Source organism: Notamacropus eugenii, chromosome 5 (genome assembly GCF_028372415.1).
Source record: "Notamacropus eugenii isolate mMacEug1 chromosome 5, mMacEug1.pri_v2, whole genome shotgun sequence".
Taxonomy (NCBI): Eukaryota; Metazoa; Chordata; class Mammalia; order Diprotodontia; family Macropodidae; genus Notamacropus; species Notamacropus eugenii.
The window spans coordinates 50390947-50417222 of NC_092876.1; the positions used below are offsets into that span (position 1 = coordinate 50390947).

Sequence of the window (26276 nt, forward strand, 5' to 3'; positions counted from 1 at the left end):
AATTGAGGAAGGCAGACCCACCAGCATGCTACAGCATTAGTGAAGTGATGTGGGCCTACATCATAGCGGCAGTGTTAGAGAAGATAATAAGGCATGTAGGAGATAAGTTAAGAAGGTATAACAGACAAGAGTTACTAACAGATTGGAAAAGGGGGGTGGTGTTGAGAGAGAATGAGGAGTTGAAGACAATACCTAGATTGTAAGCCTGAATGACTAGGAGGAAAATAAGCTCCCAAACAATTTGGTGCTTAAACAAAATATACCCAAAACCAAGGATTCATACAAATTCGAAGTGAAGGGTCTGGAATAAAATGTATTACATTTCAGCTATATCCAAAAAACTAGGAATAGCAATCATATTTTCAGATAAGGTAATCAAAATTACAGATAACATTAAGACAAGTAGGGCAATTTTATGATTAAAAGCATAATGAGATTATATCACTATTCACCTGCCAAGTGGCAGAAGATCCAGGTTCTTAAAAGAAAAAAAAAAAGATCTAGGTAGTAAGACAGATTACAAACAACATTAACAGACTTCTATAAAGAGCCTAACAAATCCAACAAAGATAAACAAGAAATAAATTGTAAACTTGAAAAGAACGTTGGAAAAATGATTTGATGGATCTATGCAAATATAAATATTTCTCAGGCTCTCATCTGAAGTACCATTAAAAAGTTGAAGAATGAAAACTTTCTTTCACAGTTGTGGCCAGGAAAGGAATTTGTAACCAACTATGATATAGAGAATCTTATGAAAGAAAAAAGACTGATTATATAAAAAAAGGTTTTGCACACATAAAATAAATACACCTAGAACAGAAGAAAAGAAAGACTTGGACCATAATAGTTTTTAATCATGTTACATGTTCTGATCCAGCGATCCTACTAGTGGGAACATACCAAAAAGAGGTCCATGACACAGGGTAAGGACTCATATGTACCAATATTACTTGTGCTAGAAAAAAAGGGGAAATAACTTCTGAGTCCAACAATATGAAGAATGGCTTGGGAATGTAATAGAATATTACTGTACCATGAGGTACAGGAAAGGGAACAAGTATTTTTATAGGCCCCACTATGTGCTGGTGCCAGGCACTATGTTAAGTGCCTTTTACAAATATTCTCTCATTTGATCCCCAAAATAATCCCAGGAGAACAACCCTAAGAGACAGATGCTGTTATCATCCCCATGTTGCAGTTGATGAAATTGAGGCAAACATAGTAGGCAATTAAATCCTTCCTTCCTCCCTCCCGTACCCTGTCTGACATTTGGAATCTCAGTGCCCCAGACATCAGATTTGATAATGTAAATTAAGTGAAGTGAAGTCTACAACAAACCATGCCATTACTTACACTGAATAACGTGATGACTGCAGTAGCAATAAGGCAGCCAACACCTGAGAAGGTCTCATCTTCATCTCTGTCAGAGAAGAGGGCTGCCCTTTTCTGAAGTGGCCCAGGTCCTACAGAAATGGAAGCAATTGAAGGCTTCTACATCTGAAATTTTCCTGAAGCTTCACCCAAGTTTATTAAAAGGACTCAAACCTGAACTGTAAGCAAAAATTAAGACTACCAGAGCACCCCATACAAACTAGAGGTTTACCTGCAGCTGCAACATCTACATAATGATCTGGAGGAGCACGGGAATAGTCATGAGGTCCAAATAAAATATTTCCTATTCTCTGTATTAAAAAAAAAACAACAGACAAAACAAAAGCTGCTATAGACAAATCTGAAATACTGCCATAGCTTTGTTCTGAAGATCAAGACCCCAGAGCTGGGGCCACCCCAACAGACTACCAGTTACTTCTGGCAGTCTGCATCTGTCTGCTTACATGAAACCCACCCCAGGAAACAAGCACTGTACCTCAGGAGCAGGCTGGGGTCTGTTCTTCTTCACTCCAGATGCAACTTCAGACTAGAAATACAGAAAAAAAAAAGAAGTTGAGAAAGACACGTTTAAAGACCCAAACACCTCTGCCTCCAGGCTTTCCCCACCACATTCTATCCTCCACTTAGTGGCCAAAGTGATCGTAAAGTGCAGGTCTGACCGTGCCACCAGCTCACTTAATACACTCCAATTGCTCCTTATTACCTCCTGGACCAAAGATACACTCTTCTGTTTGGCATTTAAATCCCTTCCCAGCATGGTCCCTTCCTGTTTGTCCAGGCTTACTAAACATTACTACTCCTTCACGCATGCTCGATGGCCCAGCCATCCTGGCCTACTTGCTGTTGCTCACAATGCCTCATCTTGTCTTCTTCACCTTGGCCTCTTCAAATCCCTAGTTTCTTACAAGGTTCAGCTCAAACACTACTTCAAAAAAATTCTTTTTTAAAAATTCTGAACTTAAACATCAAGTAAAATAAACACTTTTATACACAAAGTAAAACAGAAAAAGAGGACTGTGGATGAAACTGTGACTCCATCACGTACAGTATGCTTTTCCTTTCAGGCAGATAACACTTCAACATGTAATTGTCTGTTCAACACCTCTTTCTGCAGGAGGCCAGTATCAAGGTGTTGCTGAAATCCCAGACCCTCCTCCTGTATCCTATCTTCACCTCAAACACAGAACATCTAAACATTTGACTCACCTTTCCCATAACTTCCTTCTCCTAAGCTTCCCTATTTCTATGAATTCTCCTGTCAATGCAGATTCAAACCCTCAGAATGGTCTTTCATTCCTCCCTCTCCTCTCCCCGTGACTAGTCCTGGTCCTGATGTTTTTTCCTTCCAAAGCTTCTCATACCCTTTCAATTCTATATAGCAGCACTTCAGGTTAAAGCATTTTCTCCTTCATGTCTGAACCACAGAAATAGTCTGACAGATTTTCCTGACTTAGATTCATTCTGTACAGTCACCAACATTCCATGTATTTGAATAGAAAAAAAAAAAAGCACATCTTCATTTCAATATGATTGGTTTCCTTTGTATTCTGGTGCATTTTATTTTATGCATTTAAAAACATGATTCTGAGAAGAGGCCCACTGGTTTCACCATACCGTCCAAGGGCTACACAGCACAATAAAAGGTTGAAGACCCCTGTCCACAGATAAGCACTATTCTGGACACTGCCATTACTAGCTATTGGGCCCTCAAAGATCAGAATATGAAAAGAAGAAAAAACATTTGAGTCAAGGTCATGAAGTGAAAGGAAAGAACCTGAGGCCCTCATACCATGGGTGTAGATGCAGCAGGAGCAATGGACACTGTTGTACCTAACTGCCATCATTTTCCTGATGCTTCCCTGGGCAGACTAAGTCCCAAAGGTGCCCAATGGGAAACAGGTTCTAGAAAACTTTGCAGACTTGTTAGCCTTCAATGTCTTTAGGCAGAAGATCATCCTACCTTGAGTAGAGGCATCTCTCGGGCCTGCTGAATTAGAAGGTGCATTTCATTGATTTGCTGCCGCACGAGAGGAGGTACAGGGTTGCAACAAGCAATAATACCCTGAGGTTCCCTAAAGACAAATAACTGAGTTTATCTTCAAAAAAGCATAGCATTTAAAACATTCATATGAGAAGAGTGATCACTGGATACAAGATCAGGTCCAATGACTTCACGAAAGGCCAAAGGTTTTTATCAGTCAACTGTCACTATTAACTCAGTGAAGCCAAGGAAACATTCACTTCAGGTAAAGGTCAGAAAAGGTAAACCTAAGTCTTTCCTTCAAGGTTGAATCCAAGGGCTACTGACTTTATGAATTTTCCTTATTTCCCTTCCCACGCCCATGCACACCCTTCCTTCATTTTAGATTGTAAGATCCTTAAGAGCAGGGTCTCCCTTGTATAGATCCTTGTACTTTCAGCACTCATTACAGGGACATAATTACTACTAATGGTCTCTGAGTAGAAGAGCAACCCTAACCAACAATCAGGAAAATGGGATTATGAAGACTATGGGACCCCTGAGATGACCATCCTGCCAGCACACAGACTCACTTGGGCAGCTCCTCAGCTATCTTCAGCATCATGTGGTTAGGCAAGATATAGCTGCAACAGAAAGCACAGTAGGCTTAGTAAGAGTGGGCTGGGGTGGGGGCACCCTACAAAGTTCTCTTCAGGAAAACTAACAAATGTCGTAAAATCAACAACATGGTGACTCAGCAGGAAAAACTCAATTACAGATCTGGGCAGTAAATTCATCACTTTTTTGCCAGCAGGCTTGCCTAGGCCTTGCTGTCTCACCCATAACTCTCATCCTCTCTCCGGGCTGTTCTGTCCCTCCAAGAATAGAGCAACTGAAAGGCTGTGAGCTGTTGGGTGTTGAGATGTTTCTTCTGCTTTCTATATAGCTCAAGGTATGAATTTTCGGTGAAAATCGGTTTGATGAACCTCTACAAAGGGTTAAGAGAACAAGAGTCAAGATACGGTTAAGTACACGTATTTTTGGCCTTCAAGAGCCAACTCTAAATCTGTGCTCCCTGAAAGAGTTAAAAAAATGAACAGAAATCCCCTAACAAACAATGACTGAGGAGCTCCCCCAGGCTTTTGTTTGGACTCTGGCAAGGCCATACCTTGAGGCAGATGTCCTTGCTCCGCTGCCAAACCACCTGCAACTGAGCTGGTTGCCCGTTTGCTCGTTCCCATAGGTCTGAACGCATCTTATCGTAGATGTAGAGGAGGTAATGAGTGTCATGGCGTGCATAGTTAAACATTTCCTCAGGTAAAGGTCTAGAGATGCAACAACAAAGGGAGTTTTGGTGATTTCTTCTAGTGGCAGCTATCTTAACTACTCCTACCACCACCTGGCATAAAGATTTTATCTGTAATACATATTTATTGAATGTGCATAAAAACTCATCAGGCCCGAAAGCACTTTGCCTAAGTTACATTATTCACTTCAGAACCTTTTTACTATAATTCACAGATTAACAACTGGGTGAAAAGGGGATCTCACAGTGATATGGTGAGTGAGGTCGTGAAGAAGTACAAACTGCTTGTTTCCTCCCCATGATGGGAAGCAGCGCAAGGCATGAAAGGAAGGTTAGATTAGGACCAAGATGATCTCAATTTAAACCAGGAAATGATACTTCTGGCCATGTTAGTTCTGCGCACTATGTTTTAAGGAGAATTTTGATAAGCCAGAGAGGGTCCAAAAAGAGCCACCTGGATGGTTAAACGTTTCTGAGTTCCTTCCAGTTGATAATCAGTCAAAGGAACTGTGGATGTGAAACATGGAGAAAAGGAGACTTAGGAGGGAAAAGACAGTTGTAACTGAAGGGCTGTCTCACAAATGAGAGGTTAGACTTGTTCTGCTTGATCCTCAAGAACATTATTAGTAGCTATGAGCAAAAACTGCAGAGGCCACCTGAGGCTTGAAAACTTTGCTCACCATTAGGACAACCCCAAGATGCCTCCTCTGTGCAGCTCCCTGAGCCCAGAATGGATGACCACTTGTGGAAGGTGCTGGCAGGCAGGGGGACTCTTGGGCAACAGGGAGTCTGTTAAGTCTCTGAATTATATGGACTTCAGCTTCATCATCTGGAAAATGAGAGGGCAGGCCCAGATGCCTCGAAAGGTCCCTTTCAGTCCTCCACCTACGCTCCTCTGAAGATCTATGTTGACCCTTAGAACAACACTGTGATAGGTATTAGAAATAGTCCTATTCCTGTCTCACAGATGAGGAAGCTGAGGTTCAGAGAAGGGAAATGACTCGTGGGCCAAGCCCCAGGCAGGGCTCTTCCCACTGCACGTCACCCTGCTTTGATTGTGCCCTATCTTACACCAAGGGATGCCACAGAGAGAGGCCTAGAAGCAGGAAAGCCTGACTTACAAGCTGGGTGCCTTTGGGAAAACCACTTGTCTTCTCTGAGGCTCCATTTAATCCACTGAAAACAGGGACAAGACTTGCATGTTCTACCTCCAGGACTGTGGTGAGGAAAGTGCTCTGTGAGCCATCAAGGCATAGAGAAATGTGAGCTGTTACCACTGTTATTTTGCTAACAGGTTTATTTGACTATTATTTTATTTAGTTGGGTTATTTCCCAATCACCAACAAGGAGACACAATATTTAGTGATGCTTCCAATTGATGGGTGGAACTGTGGTGCTTTGGGGAATGGAAAGATGAGCTCTAAGGAAGTCCAAATACTAAGTCACATCATTATACTATTATCAAATACCAAGTAAAAAGTTAAAAGAGCTACTGCATTTTGCTATCTCAGGCATATTATACATGACACACCATAAAGATGTGAGCTTAAAGCACATCAAAAGAGAATTGCACAGGTAAATCTTACTAACAATCATTTCCTCCCCATTTTCTTCTTTTATCCACAGTAACAAATCCAGCCCATGTAAACACACATTAACCCTCTGAAACTAACTGTTGCTTTTATGATGACAATCCTTATAGAACAGGCAGAGAACACCTACCTTGTAAATCATATAGGTTGTAAAGAGAAATATAAACCCAGAGCTCCAAAGATGAGTTCATGTGGGAACCAAATTTAAGCCAATGGAGTCACCAGCAAGAAACCTACCGTATCCTCCAGTCAGCCAGCTGATACTGCTTGTTTGTTTCCACATTGCAATAGAGTTTCAGTAAGTGATCCAGGGAGTGCCTGCCAAGGTTGAGGATGCGAGCTGCCTGGTGGGTATCAAACATGTTCACCACATACAGCCCAAAATCTTTCTGTAGCCACTCAATATCCATTTCAGCACCATGGAAGACCTGGAAAGCAAAACCAAAACCATGAAAGGTACCAGGGCTAATTCTGACCCAGTGACTGAGCCTCATATTGGAAATCCAAATGGAGTCTGGGCTGTGGGTTCACTCTGAACAGCCTGTCTCAGTTTGGTGAGTAACCTAGGCAAACAACAATCATGGCCAAAAATCCTGAGGAAATGAACAGAACCACAGAATTCGAAGGGCCTCGAGCAGCCGCCAGTCCAGCTTCTCCCACATAGAGGTTTCCATTTAACCAGTATGCCTTCAGCAAGGCAGGGCAGAACACTTCTGGATGGCTTCTAGAAAGTTCTTCATTAATCAAACCTGAACTTCCCTCTGCCCAACTTCACCCTCTTGCCTAGAACCACTGTTCTGTCTTCTCTGATCTTTCTTCCACAGGACAGAATGGTGAAGAGGGGGGAGGGCTGGACGTGGAGTGAGGAAAGACCCAGATTTCAATCTTAAGGCACTTCTTAGATAGGTGCCCCTGGGCAAGCCACTGACTTCTGCTGGGTCTGTTTCCTCACCTATAAAATATAGATGATAGCAATATTTGCCAACCCACCTAAAAGAGTTATTGAGGCACAAACGAATTACTGCATATAAAGCATCATGTAAACTTCAAAGCAGCACACGGGTATCAATTCTTATAATAACGATTATTATCACTACTGACAGACTTGGAAACACTTGAAGACATGTTATCACCCCCGCCCCACCCTGCCCTCTCTTCTTCAGTCCAAACGCCTCCCAATTCTTCTAGCCAGTGGTATCAAAGGTAACTGGATCACTGCAGGCTTGGAAAACCACAAATTAACAATACACATGTATCTGTACTGATTGTGTTAAACATCTCTCAGTTACACTGACCTAACCCTCCTCGCAGGGCATGAACGCATGTTCCCTCATATCCTGCCTGCCGCTGCTCCCAGCTCTTCCTCCCGAATGGGCACGTTACTCCAGCTGTCTAGAGCAAAGGACAGGACAGTAGACTACCATCCTCCCTTCCTTCTTGAAGCTTTGCCTCTCGCCACAGCCCAAGATCACAATGACTGCTGGCACGGAGTCATTCAGAGTCGGTTTGCTGTCCACCAATCCCTCAGTTTCTCAGGTAAACTATTATCTCACCATATCTCTTCTACCTTCTATCTGTAAAGGAGGATCTTTGAACCCAAATATATAATACTCCTGCATTTGTCCCTATTAATTTCCATCTGATTAGACACAACTCACTGTTGTAATCTGGCAAGATGAGCCTGGATCTTAATTCTGTCAGCCAGTGTGTGTGAGCTTTCTGTCCCTCTGACCCTTCCCATCTTCTCCAACAAATCATAACCTCCATCATCCCCTCTCTTTACTCTTCCACTCATATACAGCTTTCAAACAGACCCCAGTCTCCCCAAGCCCTAACCCTGAAAAACTTTCACTAGATTCTATCCTTCCCTCAAGTTTGATGTACTATTATAACCAAACTGTGAGAAAACGCCATCTCCCCTCACTGTCTCCAGTCATTCCCTACTGATTCAATCACTTAACCACAACTGCTCTTTCCAAAGTTACTAATTAACTGTCAAATCGGAGTCTCTTTTAGTGCTCATCCTTCTACCTATTTGGTAGATCTGACAATGCTGACCACCTTCTCCTCTCTGGCCTTTTGTGACACTAATGTCTCTGGTTCTCTTACTTTTGTTGTTGTTGGCCTGTCATTTTTGTTGTGTTGGACTCTTTGTGAACCCATTTGGAGTTTTCCTGGCAAAGGTTTGCCATTTCCTTCTCTAGCACATTTTACAGATAAGGAAACTGAGGCAAACAGTGTTAAGTAGCTTGCCTAGGGTCACACAGCTACTGACTATCTGAGGTCAGATTTGAAGGCGTCTTCCTGACTCCAGACTCAGTGCTCTATCTTCTCAGTCTTCTTGCAGGCTTACCAACCAATTCACACACCTTAACTGAGGATACGTACTATGGTTCTATCTCAGGCCCTCTTTTGTTCCTTTTTTTTCTCTTTTCGAACCACATCAGCTACCATGGATTTAATTATTATCTCTATGCAGATGATTCCCAGATCTATACAGCATGTCCCCAAAGTCTTAGGGCTGCCCCAGTGTCTCCCAGAATCCTACATCACCAAAAGCTTATTGTCCTGGTGATATCTCAAATTCAACCATGTCTAAAGCTGAACATATTATCAATCCCTCTACCCAACTTATCACCACCCCCTTCTAATTTTCCTATTTCCGCAAAGGCATCAACATTCAGCCTGCCAGGTTTGTAATCTTGGCATTACTTCTCACTCTCCTTCACTCCACACATGCCAGCTGCCAAATAAATCCTGCCACTTCTACGCTGACATGTTTCTCAAAGAACCCCTTCTTTGTACACAAATACCACTTTAATTCAAGTCCTCCTTACCTCTGCCTAGATTAGTGCAGTAGACTCCTACTTGGTCTCCCTGCCTCCAATCCAGCCTCACCACTGCTGCCCAAGTAATTTTCCTTAAGTACAGATCTGATCATGTGATTCCCTCTTTAACTAATTTCCTCAGCTTTCTATTGCATCTAGAATAAAATAGAAACACTCCTAATTTTGTTTTTATTCCCAGCCTGTCTTTGAACATTACTCCCCCTCTGACTCTCTGCAATACAGTCAAGCTATCCTTCTCTATCCATCGCCCACTTCTGTCTCTTTGTACTTGAAATGCTTGAAAATGCTTGAAAGCCCAGAGCCTCCTCAGCTCCCTCCTTCTCCTTCCTCCACGATGCAGGTTAAGCACCACTTTCTTTATGAAGCCTTTCCTGATTCCCTTAACTCTGAAGGCCCTCCTCCCCTTAAACAACTTTGTATTTAATTACTTTCTATTTGTTCATATGTATTCTCCATGCTGATTTGGTACTTATATTTCCTCATTAGAATGTAAACTCTTTAGGTGTGGAGACTTTCATTCATTGAATCTGTATCCCTTGAACTGAGCACAGTGTCTGATACAGAGCAGGCAAGTAAGAAATGCTGCTTATGGAGGCAGAGTCCAGATGTCAGGGTGGGAAGGAGGAAGCTGAGCTGAATTTCCATCTCCCACAACTCCTCCCCAAATATAATGAAAATGTACCAGAGTAAGTGATTGTGAAATCCAAGGAAAAAAATCACAATGAGCCATTTTTCTAATGTAGATTGGGATAGGGAGATAGACAAAGAGGCCTCTGGATGCTGGAGATGTCCTAGCCAGGACGTACCACAAGGAGCCTTCCAGGAGGGTGTGCACCAGAGCAAGAGGTTCTAGATGAGCCTGCCCTGAGTGGCCTGACCGTGAGCAGAAGGCAGCAGGAGGTATGAACTGGTAGCTGTGTCACTCACTACCCAGTGGTGGAGAGGACTGAGGAGAGGACCAGCACCTAGGGCTGTGGTTTCAGGATGTGGAGCAATCATGAACCTCACTTGTATGCTGAGCAAGGAGCAAGCTGAGAAGCAGCAGCTGGTGTGACACTGAACCTGGGAACAAAGCAGGATCTCAGTTCCAGGATCCTACACACTCTTATAATTCCAGGAAGATGCAGCTCTGTCCATCTGAACTGGCAGAGCTTACCAGCAGACTGACAGAGGCTGAATCCAGCAGCAGTCTACTCAAAAGTCTAACCAGGACAAACCTAAATATATGCTGTTTGCATGTAAACCCAGGTCAGGAACTTGTAGAGCTCAGACCAGAAGGGTAATAATCAGACTCTGCCCTATAACAGGCCACTCTGGGAGCACTGAAAGCTTACAGGTTCCCAACCTGAGATGTTTTTGAGATCCTGGAATCAATAGCCTCCAAAAAATACCCTAAGAAAGCACTTGAAGGATCCATGCTTAGCCCAGACATTCCCTTCAGAAGTGTGCAAAGCCCAGACCTAACATAAAATCCAAAGTCAGGAAGTAAGTCAAAAGAATGAAAAATAAGAAAAAAAAAGTCAATCCATAAAGAGGTAAGCATAAAGGATGCTTAAGACACAAATACAGAAGAGAATGACATGAAAATAGCCACAAGCAAAACCTCCAGGAAAAACACAACCTGGGAAGAAGTTTGACTAGAATTCCTGGGAGAGATAAAGCAGGAGTAAAAAAATGCTTTTATAAATGAAATGAGAATGTTAGAGGAAGAAATAGGAAAAGAAATGAGAGTTATGAGAAAAAATGTAATTGGAAAGAGAATTAATAGCTTCGCACAAGAGTTACAAAACTTTGTCTAAGCAACAAACTCCCTGAAAATGAGAATGGACCAATAAGAAACAGTGACTCTATGAGATAAGACTAAAGTCAAAAGACTGGCAAAAAAAAAAATAGAACTTCAAAAACAACTGAGCTGGAAACAGATTATGGAGGAATAATTTAAAAATTACTGAACTACCAGAAATCCATGATCAAAAAAGAAAATCATACTTCAAGAAAGCTGTCCTGGTCTCTTAGAGGCAGAAATAGGAAGAATCTAATGGCCATCTACTGAGAAAAACCTAAAATAAAAACTCTCAGGAACATTATAGTTAAAACCCAGAGCTCCCAGGTCAAAGAAAAAGTACTGTAAGCAACCAGAAAGAACAGAGTAGTCACAAGTATAGTTCAAGTACAGAGGAACCACAGTTAGGATTATACAAGATTTAGCATAAGAGAGCATGGAATGATATTCCAGAAGGTAAAAAATAAACTTATAACCAAAAATAACTTGCCTAGCAAAACTGAATATAATCCTAAAGGGAAAAAAAAAATGGACCTTTATTGAAAGAGGATTTCTAAGCATCCCTGATGACAAGGCTGGAGCTATAAATCTATGAAGGAGTCTAGAGAAATAGAAATAAGCAATCAAAAGAGACGAAGCAAAACCAAAACATTTACATTCTATTATGGGGAGATGATACATATATCTCATCAGAATTGTATCATAATCACAGATTATGATTATTACAAAGAGTCTAATAAGATAGAAGGCTTAGAAGTGGTTTTGTTATGTTTTAATAATCTTAAACAAAGAATGGGAAGGGAGGGGAAGAACACGGGGGAGAGAAAAGGGAGAGAAAGAATGAGGAAAATTATCAGAGCATGCAAGTAGAAAACTAGAGAACAAGGATGAAAGGGGGAGCAGGAGACTTCATTTGAATCTCACTTTCATCTGAACTGGTCAAAGTAAGAACACAGAGCTGGGGACAGAAATACATTTTACTCAAAAGGGAAACAAGAGAAAGGTGAGGGAAACAAACTGGAACTAAGGAGGGTGGATCTTGAGGAGAACTTTAAAAGAAAACAAAGGATAAGAACCTGTGATGAGGCAAAGAGAAGAGGGTTGGGGAAGACTATACCAGATCCAGAGCCCTGGTGCTGAGCACACTCCTCTCTCACCACTGTATTCTTCTTTTTAAAAGGGGGAGTAGGAAACAAAAAAATGGAAAAGTATAAGACAACAGAATAGAAGGAACTATACAATTAAGGATCATAACCAGGAATATACAAACAAAACCAATGTAGCTAAACAGAAAAAGGGGAAAAAAACCTATGCAGTAAATTTGTCTAATAAAGGTCTCATTTCTAAGATATATAAGGAACCGCTTCAAATTTATAAGAATGACAGTCATTTCTCAATTGATAAATGGTCAAAAGATTTGAATAGGCAGGCTTCAAAGAATTAAATCCATGCTATCAGTAGTTATATGAAAAAATGTTCTAAATCATTAATAATTAGGGAAATGCAAATCAAAACACCTGGGAAGTGCCACCTCACACCTATCAGATTGGCTAATATGACAGAAAAGGAGTATGAAAAATGCTGGAGGAGGTGTGGGAAAACAGGTACACCAATGTACTGTTATCAGAACTGTGAACGGATTCAGTCATTTCAGAAAGCAATTTGGGGATTATGCCCAGAAAATTATTATATACCTTTTGACCCTGCAATATTACTGCTATGCTTATACCCCCCAAAATATTTACAGGACTTTTTTTTGCACTGAAGTCAAAGAAGTGGAAACGGAGGAGTGTCCATCAATTGAGAATAGTTGAAGAAGTTATGGTAGGGGGACGGGACGGAATATTATTATGCTGTAAGACATAACAGAAGAGATACCTTTAGAGAAACTTGGGAAAACTTGTATGAACTGATGCAGAATGAAGTGAGTAAAATCAGAAGAACAATTTATATTAATGACAGTAATACTGTTAAGACAAACAACTTTGAAATACTTAGGAACTCTGATCCATGCAATTACTGACCATAATTCCAGAGCAGTCATGATGAAAGAGGCTACCCACCTCCTGACAGAGAGGTGACGGACTCAGAGTACAGACTGAGACATTTTCCTCTGGACATGGCCAATGCAGGATTTTGTTCTGCTTGACTATATATACATGTTTGTAACAAGGGGTTTGTTCTTGTTTCTCTTTATATGGGGGTGAGGGGCACACACAGAGAGCCGGAAGGTAAAAAGGAAAGGAGAATTTTTATTGATAAAAAAATGTTCACTATTCATTATAAATCTGTAATTTTCAATTTTGATAAGATCATTATGTGTGATTTTTTTCCAGGTTACTAATACAAATGTTAAATAGCACAAATCCCCGGGCCACTTCATTAGAGATGTCGTTCTAAGTTGATATTGAACCATGACGACTATTACTTGCATCTGGCCATTCAACTATTTCTTAAAAAAAAAAAAAAGTTTTTTCAACCAGCAAAAATCCACATTATCTTCCCTCCCTAATTGAAAAATCAAGAAAAACAAAACTCCCATCACAAACATATGAAGTCAATCAAAACAAATGTGTACCTTGGTCATGTAAAAAAAAAGAAAGCCACACCCTGCATTGGGAGTCTTTCACTTCTCTATAAGGAGGTGGGCAGCAAGTCTCATGATGAGTCTTCTGGAAGCCTGGCTGATCATTACACTGATAAGAGTTCCTAAATGTTTCAAAGTTTTTTTTTTTCCTACAACACTGTTATTGTATAAAATGTTCTCCTGGTTCTGTTCACTTCATTCTGCATCAGTTCATACAAGTCTTCCCAGGTTCCTGTGAAACCATGTAACTTGTTCAGCCATTCCCCAAATAATGGGCACCCTTAGATTCTAATTCTTTGCTACTACCAAAAAGGGCTACTTCATGTAACCATTTCTAATTTATCTTCTTATACCATTATCTAGCCCACATCTCGATCAGATTTCCACAAGAACATCATGAGAGACATTATCAAACGCTTTACTAGAATCCATGCAAACTATGTTTATGGCATTCCTGAGATACCAGTTTAGTAACTCTGCCAAAAGAAGAAATAAGGTGAGTCTGTTATGATCTGTTCTTGCCGAGGCCATGTGGGTTCTCTTTTTTGCGATCATCACTTACTTTTCTAAAAGTGCACACTATCTCTAATAACATTCAAATAGTCACTACAGTCTTATGATTTTATCAGTTTAGATGTCCTCTTCACTGTAGTCATGCCTGCCTGTCTTGTGTAACTCTTGTCCAAGGCCTCCAAAATATTGATCACAGGGAATCCACCCAATGTCTAAGAGACCTTCCTCCTTTTCTCCCTTTCCACTGCTATCTGAGGATATCAGCAGAGTTCTTGGACCATCTACCCGGCTTCTTTCACCCTGGACATGAGACCAGCCCATTTTCTTTTACGCTCATATACTTCTCTGACGCCAGCCTTCATTCAGGTGCTTCTCTGATGCTCCTGGATTGGCACCCCCCCAACCCCCATAACCTCTGTGTAATCCTCACATCTGACTCCTCAGAGGCTCTCATCTTCAATGAACACAAGAACACGGATATTAAAAAGGTAAGACTTTTGTTTCTGGGAGAGGCTTGGAATTATTAAAAGATCTCTGAAGGCAATTTACTTCTCCCACCTTTTGTTCAATTCTGTACCCAACACATATATTTTATTATTTTCTGTCATGTGTATGTATATATGTTTACTTACACACACACACACACACTCTCTCTCTCTCTCTCTCTCTCTCCCCCTCAGGTCAAACTCTCTTCCAGGATGTTCTGAAATGTTCCAAGGCCAATACTGCCAGATACAAAGGTAAGTATCTGGAAGGCCCTACCACTTACAGAGGATCCTTCTTCAATTAGAATTCTGCATTGAGTCATCAATGGCAAAAACCTTTGGTGAGTTTGCTTCTCTGTTTTATGCTTTGCCTGATATTTATGATAAAAGGGTCAAACAAAGGTATCTCTGTGATATTATTCAATAAGTCTTGAATAATTAGAATCTGGGCAGGAATAAAAATCAAGTTCACTGGCCTACAGTTGTCTACTAGCTACATATGTTCTCAACATAATCAATGGATCACCACTGTTTATACTTGGTCAATTTGAAAGACAACAAATATTCTTCTGAATAGCTACTAGTTACATGTCATCTGTTCTGGATCAGATCCAGAAGCTTAGGGGTCATCTAGTCTAAGTCTCTCATTTTACAGAGAGGAAAGTTAAGGCCTGGAGAGGTTAGTTAAATGACTTGTCCATGGTCACACAGGTGATTAAACAGCAAAGCCTGAATAGGAACCCGTCTTCTGACCCTAAAGCCAGCGTCCCTTTCCCTACGTACACATCAGATAAAAAGCTAAACACAGAGCAAGTCCATCTCACTTTAACTAGAAACACAGCATTAGTTCTTTCACATGAACCAGATCTGTAGGAAAAGAAATGGTTAGCAGGCTTACCATGTCACTCAGCTCTCCCAGTCATCACACAATGATTTAAAAGCATAAGCTTACCTTAACAATGGATGGATCTGTGAAGCTCTCGTTGAGAATATACAGGTCACATCGAAGTTCCAGGGTATCAATAATGAAGTCCTCGGTTCGGGTGGAAATCTGCATCAGACAGGTCAAACCTAGGAAGCTCCTGTAAGAGTGGTGCTAACACAAACAAAAAGAGGAGATGAGACACAGGGAAAAGGATGTCACTCGGTTTCATTCTATATTACCTCAAAGAACAGTTTTTGAACTTTTGAAAAACTTATTTTTATGAGAAAATACAAGGAAATTACAGTCTAATTGCTTTCCCAATAAATAAGAGAATGTCAAGTTTTAAATCAAGGTTAAAAAAAAATCTACCTCCAAATCTACACCAAAGTCTTTACAACTCAGGAGCTTTTCGTTGAGTTCCACAAGTTCATCAAGGGTAGATACAAAATGGCAGGGTGTTTCTTCCACAGGTCTGTACATCTAGACCAAGAAACTACTGTTAGAAATAGTAAAGGTGATTAATCATCTTCCCCAAAGCCAAAGCAAAATGATGAACTGGAGGCATTTCCCAAACTGACTGTCACTTATTACCAACAAACCTAAGCCAACACTTAGGTATCCCTTCTCTTTAAAAAGTCCTCTCTAGGTGCTATTACAACCATCACTATCATCTTATATCTCTAAACTCCTTGAAAAAGCTGTCTACACTTGGTGCCTCTACTTCTCTTGCTCATCTTTAAAATCTATAAAAGCTGGCTTCTGCTCTCGTCACTCAAATAAAACTGCTCTCTGCAAAGTTACCAATGATCTCTTAACTGACAACTCGAATGACTTCTACTCAGTCCCCAACCTTCTGACCTCTCTGTAGCACCTGTGACCACTCTTTCCTCCTGCATATTCTCTCTTCTCCAGGGTTTCAAGACACTCCCTTCTCTTTGATTCTCCCTTTTAATCCTTTTAATCCCTTTTAATCTCATATATACCTATATATTTGTATATCTCCCCTATCAGAAGTTCACCTTGCAAGCAGGCACTGGTTAGCTTCATCTTTATGTCCTTAGCATAGTAACAGGCACATAAAGGGTGATTAATAAATGAATATTGGTAGATTTAACTCCCTTCCTTCAGAGACAACATTCTAGAATGTAAGCTGGAGACTAACCTGAATCTGTGGCTTCTGAAGGACTGTATCTGGCGGAGAAAAGTGATCCAGTTCATACTGATACGGATGAGCAAACCTGGATGAATTGAAAAAGAAATCAGCCAAAGAAAAAATGGCAGCCTTCCTGGACCCTAATCTATTATAATCTGGAGAAAGGGAATGATAACATAGGTCTCAGAAGAAAATGAATTTTTAAATGTACATACATTCTAGAAATCATAAAAATGTATTATTTGTAACAGCAAAAATCTTAAAAAATGGGGATTGGCTGAACCAGTCATGGTATATTAGTATGGCAGAGTACTGTTTTACTATTGTAATTCAAGGATCTCCAATTCAGTCACTGTAGGCTCTCTGTCCACTGACAAAGATTACAATCCTTATAAGTCTTAGCAATAGTTTAGGTGAGTTACTGTGGCAAGAAAAAAAATCATCTGGTGGCCAAACTAATGATGATCTTCTCCACACTCAGCCAGATTGGCCTTCCACTAATGATCACCAGGTTCATGACTGCTTGGCAGAACCTGCCAGACCCCAGAGCACTCACTCTCCCCACCACAACAAAGGAGACGGAGAACGAATGACTATTAAGAGAGAGAAGTGTGAGAAAAACAAAAGAAAAATGGGAAAGGCAGATACAACGGAACACACATGAAATAAAATAGCACAAAAGGAAGCCTATGTACAATAATTATAACAATAATAATAAAACAATAATTACAAATATGCACAAAATGTGTAAGGATGTGTGAATGTAAAACTAGAGGGATCAGAAAGGGGCTGATAAAGAGTTGCTGAGAGGTTACTATTGTAGAGTTATATACATAACGTTAAATGGATTATTTTAAAATGTAAAGTGAAAATTCATACCAAAGAATGAAAAAAAAGAAAAAAAGTAAAGTACTTATTAAGTGCCTGCTATGAGCAAGCATCCTGCTAAAGGCAGGATGAGATTTTTAAAAGACCACCTCCTCCTTGCCCTCTAGCACAGGGGCTTAGGTTTTGGGATATCAAACCAGCTACTTGACAGTGTGAGGTGTTGATCTGGGTATTTAGATACATGACCAACTGATGTGTTTGAATATTTCTCTACCGATACTTACATGAAAAGTTATATGCTCACATAGACTTACTTAGGCTACATATCAAAAGACTAACTGATAATTTTCAAAATTAATTTCTATGAACTTGCTACTCTGATTCCCTAAGGTATAGTCACACATTTACAGGAATGGCAAAGAAATGAAAGTGAGAATTAACACAAGAAAACAATGTGATGTGGTAAAAAGAGCTCTGGACTTCATTTGAGGCCTTGGGTTGGACTCTTCTAATTAATATTACTCCAACTGTGTGACTCTGGACTCCACTTACAATTTCTTTTGGGGATGCCTGACTAAATGGTAGCTAAGAGTCCATCTCATGATGAATTTTATATACCCTGCCCCCAAGCAATGGCTTATCTCTTACATATCCTGCTCAATCTGCTGAGTTCTCTGCTGATAAAGAAAATCTGCTAAGGCAGGTGGCACATCCAAATCCTCAGGGCGTTCTTGTCTCTCTCGTCTCTCTTTGGTGAGAGCTGCAGACCAAAGCAGAAAAAAAAGCTGATTTTATATATGCAAGAACACTTAAAATTCCAACATTTTGTATTTCTGAAGGCACTGGGACTTCATGTGATGAACCAGCCAGAAGTGTGATGACTTTATGAAACATTTCCTAGTTTCACATTCAACATTTCTATTGAACCCAGACCAAAAGAAAAGCTGACCAAGACAACTTACCCTGAGCCAGAGGTTTCTGAGCATTGGGCTTGATGAAGATTTTGGGGACAAATGGTGTGTTGGAATTATCCACTTTTTCTCGAAACTTCAGCTGAGGTCTAATGATGTTCTTGGCATGGAGTAGTCGGAAAGTTTCAGACTGTTTTTTCTTGTTATATTCTCCTGCCTAAGGAAAGAGAGAAAACTTCAATTTGGTCTACACTAATGTCCCTTACAAAAGCTTTGCTACATCAAATGAAATAGAAGAGAAATATTCCAAATTATGTCTTAACTTTCCCATCAATAAAAATGCATTTAAAGAATGAATTCCCTATGACTGGAGGCAGAAAAAAATGACATAAGTAGGTGGCAGGCTGGACAGCAAGCTAAATCAGAGATTAGTCTTGTCCACAAAACCAGGATTGAAATTTTAATTAGCAAAAGCTCATTTTATAGTTAGCTAGTATTAGAGCAGTCTGGGTAAGGAGGAATTCTCACCTTACGATTCCAGCTGGACACAATGGTTTTAGGAACCTGCATTCCTGCAGGAAGGATAGGCTGCTGATTCTTATTTACTCCTGATGCTTCATCCAAGAGAATGCCCTAAAATCCCAAACCCAAAGTAGAGAGATTATAAGATAAGTCAATAAGCATTAATGGAACACTTGCTGCATGCAGGTAAAGTGCTGGGGATACAAAGAAAGGCAAAATATAGTCTTTGCTCCCAACAAGCTCATTGTCTAATGAGGAGACAGCATGCAGACAACTATGTACAAACAAGTTCTGCACAGGATGGGGGTTGTCTCCGAGGGAAGGCACTAAGAAAGGCTTTCTGCAGAAGGTGGGACTTTAACTGAGACCTCCAAGAAGCCAGGAGGTCGGGGTAAATGGGGAGAATTTTCCGTGCATGGAGGTAGTCCCTCCTCTCTAAGAAGTCAAGAGATGGCAAGGAGGCCGGTGTCAATGGTCTGTAGACTGTGGAACGGAAGTAAGGCACGAGAAGACTAGAAAGGCAAGAAGCAACCAGGTTGTGAAACATGTCCTGCCAGTGAGAAATACCACATTGTTTTTCTAATGTACTACTAAGAACTTTGCTTCACCTATGATAGAAGGCATGTGGGGTGGTAGAAAAAGAGCTCCTGGTTTGGTGTTAGAAGAGACGTGGGCTGAAATACTGCCTCAGAAACTTACCAGCTACGTAACAGAGATAAGTTAGTAAGCCTCAGTTTCTGCCAACAAGAAAATTAGAATAATAACACTTGTGGAACCTCAGAGGACTGTTGAGGTATAGTCTATAAAAGACTTTGTGGACCTTGCCATAGACGTAATACTTGTTAGTGTATGCTCCCCCAGTAGCACCTCTGGGTGCAGGACACTTAGCTGTCCTAAGAAAGCTTCACTTTCTAGCTATATGAGGATCATCAGGTCATGTCTCACTCACCACTCTTTCAAGAATAACATCATTGGAATCAACCAGCAAGTCAAACTTGTCCTCCAATTCAGTTACTTTACTCCGGTCCTTAATGTGGCTACGGCAGCCTTGGTACTGCATGACCTTACTCATACTAAGGGAACAAGAAAAAGGTTTACTCATATTAATTAATCCATTTTCTTACAAACCAGAGAAGAACACTGGAAAGGAAGGCACCCAAGAAACTTCAACTGTTGCTGTGACTTTAACTGTCTGTCTAATAGTAACCCACCAAAACTTGCTAATGGTTCTCAGGCTAAGCCCTGCAATTGCCTATTAAAAGGTCACCTTTCCAGTCTTTCCCCTTTCCATTCCTAACACATGAGTCTGACTGATACACAGTCATGCCCAAAAGGTTTCAGTGCTTCTTTCCAGCCTATGGCATCAACACAAACGCCTCTGCTGGTGCCAAAGGGTCTTCCATCTGGCTCAAACCATCCACTCTGGGGCTGGATAACCACTCAAAAGGTGTGCTGTAGAGGTCTTCTTAGCCAGCTGTGGGTTGGACTAGGCAGTCCCAGAAGCCCCACCCATATCTGTAATACTTCTCTACGCTACTTCATATTATTCCTCTTTGTGCCATCAACATTCCAAACTGCATTATTATCGGATTCTTGAATCCAGTGCAGTCTCCCATTTCTGGGCGTTCACCCAGCCTATTCCCCCATGCTTAGAATGCACTCCATTCTAATCCCTGCTGGTCGAAATCCTTCTTCTCAAGGCTCAGCTCAGCTGAAGCCTTCCCTGAATCACTGCTTCCATATTAATGTATTCCTTCTTTTCCCAAATGTTCCTGGACCACTTCGAGCCAACTCTTCCTTGTCTTCATTTTCGTCTACTGTGTACTTTATCTATCTTTGTGTTTACCGTACACCTCCTACAAGGCCACAGGTTCCTTTAGGATAGAGACTCCAATAATCCCCTGCAAGCAGCAGGTGCTTAATAACCTTGTTGAATGGCAGTTCTCCCATTATAAAATTTCAAAGATGGGTGAGATTTCTACAGTGCCTGCTAATTCTATGTGTTTCACAGTTCTAAAGAGACAATACACACTCTATCTCAGCCTCCTACTCTAGTAATTAGGAAATAGTTTTTCTGACCCTGAGACATAACTGTTTAAAAAAACTATAAAGATTCAAGGCCTTATTCATCTATAGATTTCAAAAGTGTTTTAATTCTCCAGATATATTTTTAGTAGTTGGTAAACACTGTGTTTGAAATTCTACAACTTATATCAGAAATCAAACTATGCAAGTGCCCATTTCCTAGTCCTCTGATGAATCCAAAAAGACAAGCTCATTCTGATTACCCCTTCTCCCAATCTGCCTTCCCTTCTATCACTGCCCCCTCTTTCTTCTCTTATCCCCTTCCCTTCTAATTTCCTTTCTTCTAAAGGGTATTAACTCAAAGTTCAAAAGGCAACTGAAACTTCCTCATTTTCATGGTCCCCTTCACAATATGGATACAACTCTGGAGTATAAATCAACAAAACCACAACACATATCGCAACTTTTTCAGAAAAAATCTCTACCACTTTTTTTTTTTTAAAAATATACTTCTATCATTGGTAAAAGGAAATGACGATAAGTATTTACCACTGAAGTAACCTCTCTCCTTGTGCTTCACAGAATGCCCGGAAGCCAGGAAAACTTCGGTAAAAATCATACTCATCTCCAGCCTGTGGCAGCCCACTGGAAGCTTTTGTAGCAGCCAGCACAGAACCAAGAGCAAACTGTCAAAAAAAACAAATAATACTACTAGCTAGCATCTATACAGCACTTTTAGGTTTGCAAAACTTTACATATGTCATTTGGTCCTCACAACAACTTGGGTAGGTGGGTGCTGTTTTACACAAAAGGAAACTTAAGAAGACAGAGATGGAGTGACCTGTCCAGTGTTACACAGCTAGTAAGTATCCAAGGCTGGATTTGAACTCAAGGGTTCTTGATTCAAGGCCCAGTTTCTATCCACTATGGTACCACTGAGCTGCCTCCAAACAGTGTAGTAAAGTAAAAAAAACCATGAGACTTGTAAGGGTAAAATCAGGCTCAGAATCTCTGTGACTGCAGACAAATCACCTCATCTTTTGGAACCTAGTACTGTGTAGATAATGACAGCTGCATTCCCTACCTCACAGGTGGCTGTGAACAAAGCAACTTTATAAACCTTTTTGTGGTCCAAACTTGCAAACTGGATGCTCTCTCCACCAACAAAGTCTGCCAACTGTCTATGACTTACATATAGTCTTAAATATTTGCCAGAGGCACTGAAAGGCTTAAGTCATTTGCCCAGGGTCACAGAGCCAACCTATGTTAGAACCAGGACTTGAGTCCTGAGTCATGAAATCATTATTGTCGTTCATTATGTGGGAAAGGATCAGGATCAGGTAAACTTTATGGCGAGGGCAGCAACTGAGCCAGGTCCTGAAAGAAGAGAATCTAACATTTATCAAATATCTAGTAGACAGACGTTACTGTGTTAGGTTATCAGGGAATATGTAGAGGTATTGTTCTCAAGCAATTTATAATTTAATGTTGAGAAAGATCCCCTTGTGCATATTACTCTAAAAGGAAGGAAGCAAATAAAAGACAAAGTATGGTATGGTGGAAAGAACTGTGGATCTGCAGTTAAACAGTATGGGTTTGAATCTTCAAACTGCTTCTTGCTTTCTGTGGGGCTAGGGGCAAATTTCCACTTCCTACACCTCAATTCTCTCAACTGTAAAGTGAGGGAAGAGGAATTGCATTAGATCTTAATAATCCCTTTCAACAACAGATACTCTTAACAATAGTAATAATATAACACTTTATAATTTTTAGAAATGAGCTCATTTGAAAAAGGCATTTCAGATAGTATCCTATTTTACTGTCAGGAAAGTTAGATTTGGAAAAGTTACATGACATGCCCAGGATCATAAAGCTAGTATCTGAGGATTGTATTTGAGCCCAAATCTTCCTGACTCCAAGTCCCAAGGTTCTATTCTCCCAGTCACACTGACTCTCGTTCTACACTGACAAGGCAGGTCATCAATCAATCAGCATTTATTAAAAGCCTATTGTGTCAATAGGACAATGGTTGAAAATTATAGTATCTGACGGTAATGCAATGAAACAGTGCCTAAGAAAGGAGGAAAGGGACAGGTGTCAGAGAAAACTTGGTGCATGGGTGAGAGAGAGTGAAGTGAGAAGAACCAGAACTTATAAAACACAATACTGTAAGTAATAATACAACCTTAGAAGAACTCTGATCAACACAATGACCAACCACAATTTCTGAGGATTCAAGATAAAACACGCTGTCCACCTTCTGCCAGAGACGTGATGGACTCGAGGTACTTAATGAAACATGCATTTTTTGGATACAGCCAATGAAAGAATTTTGTTATTATTTCTGTTTGTTGTAAGCAGGAAGTGTATGCTGGAGCCAGCGAGATGATTGTGAAATTCTCAATGTGATCATTTATACCTTGGAAATCAGCGAATACCACAAATTAGAGCTTGGTTTATTGTTTTGTTGATTACCTAGATCCAAGAAAGTGATGGAGAATGTTCGTAATGCAGATTAAATTTTAAAATGTCATGCAAACAACCTGATGGTTAGACACTTATCAGCACACTGCTGGTTACAAGGGATTTTTCCTTTTTTTTTTTCCGGTGAGGGTCAGGACAGGCGGTAGACTCATCCTACCTCTCTTTTGCCTTTTGTGGCTCAACTCCTTGAAAAAAGTCTGTCTAGAATAAGTGTCCCCACTTTCTCTCCTCTCACTCTCTTACCTACTCACAACCTGGCTCCCAACCTTATCATTTCACTCCAACTGCTCTCTCCAAAGTTACTAATGATCTCAGATGCCAAATCCAATGGCCTTTCCTCAACCCTCATTCTGCAGCCTGTGGATGACTCTTCTCTCTAGGTTTTCGGGACACTGCTCTTTCCTGGTTCTCCTCCTGTCTCCTCAGCAGGATCCTCCTCCAGAACATGCTCTCTAACAACAGGTATCCCTCAGGTTCTGTCTTGGACCCTTTAGTCTTCTCCCCTTACACTAATGCACTTGGTGATCTCATCAACTCCCAAGGATTTACTTATCTTTAGGCTGATACTTCCAGCTCCAGTCTTTCTGCTGACCTCCAATCTCCAACTGCCTTTCAGACATCTTGAACTGGATATACAGTGGAATTAAATTCAACATGTCCAAAAACAGCTCATTATCTTATTCCTTAATCTCTCCCCCTTCCCCTATACCCCATTCAATCAACGCCAGTGACTCCCTATCACCTCTGTGATGAAATATAAAATCTTTTGTTTGGCATTCGGACCCCCTTGAACTCTCGGACCCTCTGCCATCTTCTTACATCTTACTCTTCTGCACATACACTTGGATTTAGTGACACAGGTCTCCGGGCTGGTTCTTTGAGCATGACATACCATCTCCCCACTCCAAGCATTTTCTGTTTCCCCAGCCTGGCACTCTCTCCCCCTTCATTTTCTGTCTCCTGGTTTCCTTCAAGTTCCAGCTAAAAATCTGAACTCCTTCAAAAAGCCTTTCTTTCTTCATCATCCTCCCCTTCATTCTAGCGTCTTAAATACCTCCAACTTATCCTGAGGTGCCTTGTTTTAACGCAGCTGTTTCTGTGCCGTCTCTGAGAGCCTGGGAGCTCCCTGAGGGCAGAGGCGTCTTCTGCCTTTTTCTGTGTGTCCTAACGCTTAGCACGGGGCTGCTCCACAGCAGGTACTTCATGTTTAGTGAGTGAGGAAAGCATAAAAAAGGCTCACGGAGCGCTGGGCACTGCGCTAAGCGCTGGGAGACACAGGAGAGCGGTCAAGAAGCACTCGCTAAGCACGCACTAGGCACCAGGCATTCCGCGAAGGGCGGCCCTCTGACCAATCCAAGGGCCTAGAGGGCCCCATGTGGCTCCCCACCCCCGGCGAAGGGTTCAAAGAAAAGCCACACAGCTGAGGGGAAGGAGGCCGGAGAGGGAGGGCCCAGACCACCGAGGGCAGGGAGGGAGTGCAGCCCGGACTGCCCCCGGCGGCCGGGGCTGGGTGGCATCTCCTCCCGGGCCTCAGTGTCCCCATCGGTAACAGGCGAGGGCTGGGCCGGAGGGCCGCTAAAGGCTCCTCCAGGCCCGGATCTAGGCTCCGGTGGAGACGTGGCAGGTTCTCACTGGAGGCGGAGGCGGGGGGAGGGCCGGGCACGCGGATGGCCGCAGGAGGAGACGGAGGGTCCGGGGAGCCCCCGAGCCTCAGACCAGGCCGGGCCGGGCCGGGGCGTGTCCGGCTGCCCAGAAGCGGCGCCCAGGGCAGGGCAGGCCCGGCGCAGCCCGGGGGCTCGGCCCTCCAGGGAGGGGAGCCCCGGGCTCCCAGGGTCCCGGCTCGCTCACCTTCACGAAGCTGTCCGCGTCCTTGAACCCTGGCAGCACCATCATCGCGCTCGGCTCGGCGGCCAACGCAGCTTCAGGCCCGGATCTCGCGGCTCTAAGGCTGGGAGCCGCCATCTTCCTGCCCCCCAAGCCCCAGAGAACTTCTCGCGAGAGGACGGTGGGGGTGAGGGGAGGGCGAGCCTCTGAGCGCGCATGCGCAGAGAAGCGCCGGCCGCTCCGCCCGTTGCCCGTTATAGACGTGGCTTTGTGGGCCTCGGGTTCGGTTAGTCACGTGGTCCTCTTCGTTTTACAGAGGAGGAAACTGAGGCCCAGAAACGTAGAGGAGCCCAGATTTAGAGGCAGCCAGCCGGCCCAGCGGGCAGAGCGAGTTCAGATCCTGTCTCAGACACTTCGCCTCCGCGTGACTCAGTTTACTTAGCTGTAAAACGAGGGTAGTAACAGCACCCACCTCCCACAGTGGTCATGAGGATGGCACGAGAGGGCAGTGATCTTTGCCAGCTTTAAAGCATCGTAGGAAGGCTCGCTGTTGGGAGTATTTAGAGGCCGTCGGCCCGGCCGTGCCCTTCCTTTAGAGGACGAAGCTGGGGCGGAGGAAGGACGGGACGTCCCAGCGAATCCTTGGATAAACAGAACGTGCAGCGCCTCCTGTGTGCCAGACGCGTGGACCCGTGCCCCCCAGCAGGCGGGATGAAGGACAGAGAGGGGACGATGGACAGCCCCGACCCGTGCCCACCAGCAGGCGGGATGAAGGACAGAGAGGGGACGATGGACGGCCCCGACCCGTGCCCCCCAGCAGGCGGGATGAAGGACAGAGAGGGGACGATGGACAGCCCCGACCCGTGCCCCCCAGCAGGCGGGATGAAGGACAGAGAGGGGACGATGGACGGCCCCGACCCGTGCCCGCCAGCAGGCGGGATGAAGGACAGAGAGGGGACGATGGACGGCCCCGACCCGTGCCCGCCAGCAGGCGGGATGAAGGACAGAGAGGGGACGATGGACGGCCCCGACCCGTGCCCGCCAGCAGGCGGGATGAAGGACAGAGAGGGGACGATGGACGGCCCCGACCCGTGCCCGCCAGCAGGCGGGATGAAGGACAGAGAGGGGACGATG

At 42.6% G+C, this 26276-nt stretch overlaps 1 protein-coding gene across 3 annotated transcripts in view; it reads right to left on the reverse strand.

Moving 5' to 3' along the window:
- The window catches only part of EXOSC10 (exosome component 10), a 40445-nt gene extending 14659 nt beyond the window's left edge, over positions 1-25786 (reverse strand). For 2 of the 3 annotated variants that reach the window (XM_072608850.1, XM_072608851.1), the window contains exons 1-17: positions 25167-25786; positions 21384-21520; positions 19759-19882; positions 18816-18920; positions 18339-18504; positions 18025-18136; positions 16558-16633; positions 15765-15875; positions 15423-15566; positions 6491-6681; positions 4524-4680; positions 4195-4343; positions 3949-3999; positions 3356-3467; positions 1871-1921; positions 1607-1685; positions 1357-1466 (exon numbers count right to left, since the gene is read on the reverse strand). In XM_072608850.1, coding sequence (XP_072464951.1) covers positions 1357-1466; positions 1607-1685; positions 1871-1921; positions 3356-3467; positions 3949-3999; positions 4195-4343; positions 4524-4680; positions 6491-6681; positions 15423-15566; positions 15765-15875; positions 16558-16633; positions 18025-18136; positions 18339-18504; positions 18816-18920; positions 19759-19882; positions 21384-21520; positions 25167-25280 — 1989 coding nt within the window. In that variant the 5' untranslated portion in view covers positions 25281-25786. Of the gene's footprint in view, positions 1-1356; positions 1467-1606; positions 1686-1870; positions 1922-3355; positions 3468-3948; positions 4000-4194; positions 4344-4523; positions 4681-6490; positions 6682-15422; positions 15567-15764; positions 15876-16557; positions 16634-18024; positions 18137-18338; positions 18505-18815; positions 18921-19758; positions 19883-20076; positions 20298-21383; positions 21521-25166 lie in introns of those variants that run through there. The other variant, XM_072608852.1, reaches the window with a different exon arrangement.
- Positions 25787-26276: the final 490 nt, after the last annotated feature.